The 8302-nt window shown below is 29.1% G+C and overlaps 1 protein-coding gene and 1 long non-coding RNA gene across 3 annotated transcripts in view; both read left to right on the forward strand.

Moving 5' to 3' along the window:
- The first annotated feature begins 7111 nt into the window (after window positions 1–7111).
- The window catches only part of LOC105108032 (myb-related protein 308-like), a 2551-nt gene continuing 1360 nt past the window's right edge, over window positions 7112–8302 (forward strand). The window contains exons 1-3 of one of the 2 annotated variants that reach the window (XM_011002169.1): window positions 7112–7346; window positions 7449–7602; window positions 7757–7886. In XM_011002169.1, coding sequence (XP_011000471.1) covers window positions 7473–7602; window positions 7757–7886 — 260 coding nt within the window. In that variant the 5' untranslated portion in view covers window positions 7112–7346; window positions 7449–7472. The other variant, XM_011002168.1, reaches the window with a different exon arrangement.
- Window positions 7894–8155, forward strand: LOC105108031 (uncharacterized). The gene is made up of 2 exons (XR_838981.1): window positions 7894–7972; window positions 8008–8155. It is a non-coding gene; the product is annotated as an uncharacterized LOC105108031 (long non-coding RNA).

Consider the following 8302-nt stretch of genomic DNA (forward strand, 5'->3'; position numbering starts at 1 on the left):
TTCATTGCACATCAATTCAATCATTTGCTTATCTCTAGGTGTTAACCCTTCATAAAAATGTGAAACCAATCTCTATATTTCAAAACCATGATGAGGGCAAGTATTAAGCAAGTCTCGATACCTATCCCAATATTGGTAAAATATTTCTCCTGGTTTTTGAGTGAAAGTAGTGATTTGTCTTTTGAAAAAGTTTGTTCTGTTAGATGGGAAAAACTTCCTTAAAAACTGTTGTTGCATTTCATCCCAAACACGAATGGATCCTGGTCTTAAATTTTGTAGCCATGTTTTAGCTATGAAAAAGGAGAAAGCTTTAATTTGATGGTGTTCATACTATAATTTGAATCATTATATGTGTTGCAGACCTCCTCAAATTCCCTTAAATGCAAGTATGGATTTTCTAAATCTAAGCCATGAAAAGAAGGTAAAAGTTGAATAATGTCTGGCTTAAAATTAAAATGAGATGCATCAAGAGGAAAAACTATACATGAGGTGCACTTGTTCTTGTGGGATTCATGTGATCTCTAAGTGTTCTAGCACGGTTATTCTCATTATTCTCATTATGAAGTGATTGATTATCTTCTTCGGCCATATTTTCTGAAAATGATGAGGATACCCTACAAAGTCTACCACTTAATGTCATGATCACGCTCTCATGCATGTGTAGGGATAGAACAAAAGAAGACAGAAGAAAATAAAAGAAGAAGAAACAAGAGACAAGAAACAAAGTTATATACAAGAAAAGTGAACAGAGAAAATAAAATAAATACTATAATTTGTATAAGAACTTACCTCCCGGGCAACAACGTCAAAAACTTGACACGATGAAAAGATTGATGTCTTCTCCCTAGTGTAGGAGTGTCGAAGTAATATATAACTCGGCAAGACCGGGGTCGAACCATAGGGAGGTTAATTATACAAATTATAAACAACAATTATAAACAACAATAATAGTAACAATAATAATAATAACAATAACAATAGTAGTAGTAGTAGTAGTAATAGTAGTAGTAGTAGTAGTAGTAGTAGTAGTAGTAGTAAACAAAAAGAAAGAGAAGAAGAAGAAGAAGATGATGAGAACTTGGAGATGGAATATTAATGTAATGATTAAGCGATGATAATAACAAATGTCAAGGTTAGAGGATCCACTAATGGTATGTCAAACAAGTATAGTATAAACTCTTATTATTCAATTGGAAACCACACACAAAAGAGGTTCCAATCAGATTATATATTGTTAACATGATTACATTAGTCATCTTATTCGATTAATGCTAATACTTGTAAATCTCGTCAAGCATTCATGATTATAACTTATGTTAACAACAAATCAAGTTCCTTCCATAGCTCACGTGTCGGTTATACCATACAGTATGAACTATAAAAGTGCCAAGCATTTGTTGTACCAAGTGTTATACAACATAAATCAAGATTAGTCATTTAACAAGCAAAGTATTAAACAGTGAACAAGATAGCAAATACAAAACATGTTAGTATCAAACATTAAAGTCCATATTAACTTTACACTATGCTTATTCTTACACCATTAGTGTAACCTTTTCACCTTGACATAATAAACTTAGCTAAACATAATAAAAAAAAGGAAAAATAAATAAACAAAATAAGAATATAAATAAGATAAGAGTTAACTAAGTAAAGGAAACGAAATGAAAGGCATAAACTTGATATTAACGAAAGCAAAGCATAAACATTACAGAAAATACAAAGAGAGAAAGCAAGAGCATGATTTTGATTTGGAAACCAAGATGCCTAAATGCATGGCAAATTCCTCCTTTTATAGGCTAAAATTAGGAACTATTGATTTGATGCTTAATTAACGAGTGGGTGACCAACTCTTGACTTGGTGATAATCCTTATCTTCTCTTGTCTGCCCAAAACGTCATTGATAAAGTCAAAATTGGAACCACTTGATAGCATGAAAGTTGTAGGAAATTATCTTAGCTTTCTTATGTAAAACATTCAGATCATTTGGACTTCTAGAACTCCAGATATGAGCCAAACACTGAACAGTGCTCGCGCTGGAGGACAGATTCAGACTTCTTAGTTGTTGCTCCAATTTGGACTTGAAAATGGCCTTTTTAGATCTTGGGCTCCATATGAAAGTTGTAGGCCTATGTCTTACCTTTCCATCCATATAAAGTGGACCTAAATCTGAGATCTACAACTCTAGATGCGATCCAATTACCAAATAGTGTTTCGGTTTGGACTGCACCGACATCTCTTTTCGAAGTTTAGCCATCTCTTTGCCCTTTCAATTTCAATTCTTAAATTCATCAATCAATCCTTTCATTTATGTTATAGGCCTGTATTTAAAATAAATATTTACCATAAATTAAAGGTATCTTATATTATTAGATACGCTATTATAAAACATGCTTTAGTTAAGAAGTTATTGATACTTCAAGTGCAAAATGATGATATAAAACCATGATAAATATAAAACATGCTTTAGTTAAGAAGTTATTGATACTTCAAGTGCAAAATGATGATATAAAACCTTGATAAAAATACACTTTTAAGTACTAATCAGCCATCAATAAAATTTATCAGAATAGATATTGTGAAATTAATAAAACCCTGAACCCCATTACAATAATCCATCCTCCGTAATCCTTGGGGTAAGTCCCGATACATTCATGAGCAATCATCCATAACTTCTATCAAACCTCTATAAAATTATGACAACAACATGTATTAATTAACTATATTACATAAATAAATTTGTAAAAATATTGGTTTGCTGGACATTATCCAACAAACTTAAAAAACAATTATGTTAAATATTCATTATCATTTATTAACATCCATACAAATTTATACATATATAAATTTATAGAAATCACAACTTTCGTAATAGAATTAATAAAAATTAAAACGAACCTGTTAAACAAGTTATTATTATTTTCATCACAAAACATCTAATTCAATGTAATTTAAACAAAGTTTTAACAATTTACAAACAAATATAATTTGACAAACTCTAAAACAAAATATAACTACAAAATTATACATTCATACTACAAGTTTCTTTGAAAAATAACAATCATACAAGTACATACGTTAACAAAATACATATACTAAAAAAACAATAAAAAATATTTAAATTAATATTTAAATTTTAAAATTAAAAAGGATAGATTTACTTATAAAAAATGATAAAATCTACAATAAATTGCTCAAAGAATAAATGTTTTTAACCACGTATAAAAGTATGATAAACTTGAGTGCTTGTGTTGATAAGAGGGGGAGAGTTGGGATGGGTAGTTGGCTGCAATTTGGGAGGAGAGAGTTGGAATGGGAAAGAAAAAGGAGAAATAACGGAAGAGAGAGTCGGCAGAGTGGGTATATATTAGCTTTTACCAATGGAATCACCGATGACATGTTTTCGTCGGTAAGTCCGCTGATGAATGTGTCACGTCACTGTACAGATATCTCAGTTTGAATCCCTCGGTCATTCCATCAATAACATCATCTGAAAAAAATCCAGATCATTACACCGTTGTAACTTTTCAAAAATCTATATAATCCGCTAGCAATATGATTGGTATATACCGACAAAATACATCTGTTAGTATATACTGATAGTATTGCAGATGAAAATAGTCTATCGATATATACCAACAGAATTAGAAATATAATTATTTTCATCGGTAAAAATTACCAATAAAAAAATTTCATTGGTAATTCCGTTGGTTTTTACTGATATGTTTTGTAGTAAATTAAGTCCTTACACTTAGTTAAATCATTTTATTTAATCTAAATTAATTCTTAAATATAATTAAACTTTTAACTTGGCCCATAATTCATTTTGACATTGCAGAGTCTAGCTTTTGAATTAATTTCAACCAAACCACAATGGAGATCTATTATGATTCCTCTGTTACTAGTATCATACTAATAACATTTAAATAAAAATACTCTATTTTACTTGTTATGATATTACAATTCAATGAATTCTTCAAACTTCCCATAATAGTCAACTTCAAACTCATTAAAAGTTGATTTCTTAATGCAAACCTAATTATTATGTCTTTTCACATTGCCTATATTCTTCAATATAAAACATATTTCCATTAATGAAATAGTCATGATAACATTTTACCTTTTTTTCAAGACCCAGACTATATAAAGATAAAGTTATATTAGCATTCTTAATGAATAAAATTGGTGTATGAAGTACAACCATGAACAATTAGCAAGAAATGTATAATAAATTTTAGAATCCCAAGAGAAAAGAGTAATTAAACAGTACTTACAATATTATTCATCATATAATCAAAAAATTTAGGATTCAGTCACTTATGAGTTTTATGATAGTAAATATTGATGATATTGCTTATGAGGAATTTAATAATGCATTAGTTTATGATATTTTAAGAGATAAATTGTTCAAAATTAATGACATGCTAAGTAGTATACTTACTGAATAAAAGGTCTTGGTTTATCATAGTTAAATAGCACATAATTATATGCTTGTATGAATTCTATTTCTAACAAATATCTCTACCTCGTAACATTGTTTATATGAGGCGTCCAGGAAGAGAGAATATTGATAAGTTCTCACTCGAAAGCACTTTTCTACCATTTTCATGCCTTGGAACGCCATTGATTCATATTCTCAATTGAGGCTTGAAATAATACGAGATAAATATTAAAATATCTTCAATAATGTAGGTCTCCATATTGAAACCTCAATATATACCTTGTTTTTTTTTTCTTTGATTAAGTTTAAACGAGTATCTACATGAAATTAAATTAATGTTTTGAAATATGCAAAGAAAGTCAATAAAAGAATTTTAATTTTATAAAAGGATTCAAGAAAACAAATTAGCAATTAAAAGAATAAGGATCAAATTTAAAACATATAATAAATTTTATTTTTATTGAAGGATGAAATTGAAAAGAAAATTAATTTAATAAAAGGACCCCAAAAAACCAAAAGAATGAGAAAAAAATTAAAATATAAAAATATAAATAAATTTTTTTATTAAAGTTTGAAATTGAAAAAAAAATCAATTTAACAAAAAACCTAAAAAAACTATCAAACGAATAAGAATCAAATTAAAAAAAAAACATATATCCCAAATTGAAATTGAATGATGAAATTCAAAATATATTAGATTTTACAAAAGGATTAACAACAAAAATCAAAAGAATAAAGATTTAAATAAAAATCCTTATAAATTAGAGAATAACTCTTAAATTTTACATAATCAATATGAATCTCAAAGGTAAAAAATAGAAAATAGAGGGGAAAGTGTTGCCAATAACAAATCATGCTACCAAGGATAACATGTGGCATTCCATATAAAATAGAGCATATAGGCACTTCTAATAACATATTTGAAGGGGGATTATGGCAACCAGGAGGAGGTATCGTAAGTGCCACCTGAAGGACACGAGTGTCTATTATATGCTAGTGTATGCCATTTGATAAAATACTAGATTTCTTCAGCTGACCTGATAATTATGAAATAAAAATATTATAAAAAGGATAAAAATGTCATTTAATGCTATTTTTAATTTTTTTTACTTTTAAATGTATTTTGATCATTTTACAATGTTTTTATGTTTTTGCATTTGGTCAAATAATAAATTGTCTATTAACGCTAATTTTAATTTAAAAAAAAAATATTTTGATCATTTTATTGTGATTTTAAAATAAAAAAATATTTATTTGCCACTGGTTAATTTGATAATGACTAATGAACCTTTTGAAAAAACATATATATCTGTGTGTATGCACGCGTACGCGCGATCATAATTCAATAACATTGTGAAAATATTCTTACTTAATCTGAGCCATTATTATTGGTCCTATTACAAAACAAAAATAAAAATTTAAGAAAATAAATTTTAGTATGTTATTCTTTTTTTCTACGCATGTATAATCAAAGAAGATAATAGAATAATGTTATATATATATATATATAGAAAGTAATTTTAGTTCTACATCTGTTACTTATATTCACTGGTTAAGATCATATTACTTGAATAGATTTGATGTGATTTAGAATACTTGTAATTGTAAGGATGAATTGGGTATGAAATTTTTAAGGGATTGAATTATATTCAGTCATGTGTAATTAAAAATACTTGGGGTATATTAGTACACTTTAAGGCATAATTAATTATGAGGTTAATGTCTCCTATATGACCTGTATTAGGTTTATATATTGGAGCTCTTTTCACTATGTGCTTTAGGTTGCATAGTCTGTTCGTCAAGTATAAAATTTTTATGCAAGTTTAAGTATAATGTATTATAGAGATTTAGTTTTTTATGGGCAAGTGAAAGATGTTGGTTATTGGGTTAGACCTAGTCCGTCCATGATGGATAGGCCTAGTCTAAGTTATTAGAGGAGTTACTAAAAGAAGTAACTGTCTCCTCTAATCATATATAAAGGGACATAACCCATATAAAATAAGATAAGTTTTCATTATTGAAAGAATATAGTTCTCTCTTTCTTCTCCCTTCTTGACTCTCTACATTGACTTGACAAAATTTGATGTTCATACTATGAAATATCAATTTGATTCTAGTAATTGAAATGAAATTGAAGTAATTAGTCTAGAAATAAGAAAGTTAAATCTTATAATCAAGTTTTCCTTTTCGATCTATATTGGTGTGTGTCTAAGGCAACATATATATGATAATATAGAATATATTACACATAATAACTCAATGTAGAAAAATTACAATACTTCTTATAATATAACTCATTCCATATTACGTATTTATCCAAAACTCTATATATTCTTGAATTATAAATTTTAAAAATATTAAAAGACACAAAGAAAAAAATTAGAGTTTGTAAGATTTTAACTATCAAAATGATCAAATAAAATGAAACAACTAAAAATTCTAAAAGAATCGATAGCTAGGAGGTAGGGAATTTTTATTTTTTTTGTGAATCCAGATATGATTGTTTCTCTCTTCAAAAATGGGTTCATGGAATAACAATCAATAATTACTCCTAAAGAATTGCAAAACTTCTGGCTAGCTCGAGCACAGATCTTTCTTGTTTACTTTTGTAAAATTATTTTATCAAATAAATTTGTTGATTCAATCATTGCATATATATACGCTATACCCATTCTATCCATCATTCTTAATCTGCTTTCAAAGAACACAAATACAGTGCTTTGGAACTAAGAAGCAACTCTGTCTGTGTGGGTATCCAATCAACTGAACTGTGCTGGTGGTTGGCGGTGTCAACTAACACACGTCATGCACACTTGACCAAACTACGCTAGTTTTTGTCAACACAGACCATGCGGATGAACAACCAGTCCAACTAGTTCACTACCAGATCAAGCTAATAGTGAGAGTACTACTTATTCAACTCTGCACTCCATTTCGCTCTCCCTTCGAGCCCTTTTTTATCACTGAGCTGGTGTTAATTTCATGCTTTTGTCATCACTATCTGTAGTTGTTCTAGCTAGGGTATAGTTCAATGAGGAAGCCTTGCTGTGACAAGCAACACACAAACAAGGGAGCATGGTCCCAGCAAGAAGACCAGAAGCTCATTGATTACATACAGAAGCACGGTGAGGGTTGTTGGCGCTCGCTCCCTCAGGCTGCAGGTGGGTTTTGCTCACCTTATTTTACTAGGAATCTGTTAACTTACAGAAGCTCGTGCATGCCATGAGAGTGGAATATTTATCATTTTTTTTCAAGGAAAATAATATTGATTAATGGACTCTTCGTTTTGGCTTTTTTCCTTCAATGATTCATTAGGGTTGCTTCGTTGTGGCAAAAGTTGTCGGCTGAGATGGAGAAACTATTTGAGGCCTGACCTGAAAAGAGATGGATTTGGAGAAGATGAAGAGGATTTGATAATCAGGCTCCATGCACTGCTTGGCAACCGGTAATGATCAAATCATGTGCTCTTTAATTAGTATGCTATTTCTGGGCAGCTCATCCAGATCCCATGCATACAAGTTTTACAAAAATATGAGAGAACTAATCGGCGTGCACTCGAGTGAAACATGCCTGGTTATGTCAACAAGCCTTGATAATCATCCATAAACCAAATCAAATAAGATATGAATACCCATTATTGTTGTATTGCAGTAGAGAACTATATAAATTAATAGTAAGACTTGATATATGAAAAATTGAAGAGAATTAAACGGAGATTTTTTTTTCTATTTTGTTAATCTCAGTCCATAATTAATCTCCTTTATCATATACATGGACCAAAATACCTCTATTCAATTTTTTTCATAAGTGGTGATAAAATGATTATAATTAATTTTATTTTCAAAAAATTTGGTATTATAT

This window comes from Populus euphratica, unplaced genomic scaffold (assembly GCF_000495115.2).
Source record: "Populus euphratica unplaced genomic scaffold, PopEup_1.0 scaffold180.1, whole genome shotgun sequence".
Lineage (NCBI taxonomy): Eukaryota > Viridiplantae > Streptophyta > Magnoliopsida > Malpighiales > Salicaceae > Populus > Populus euphratica.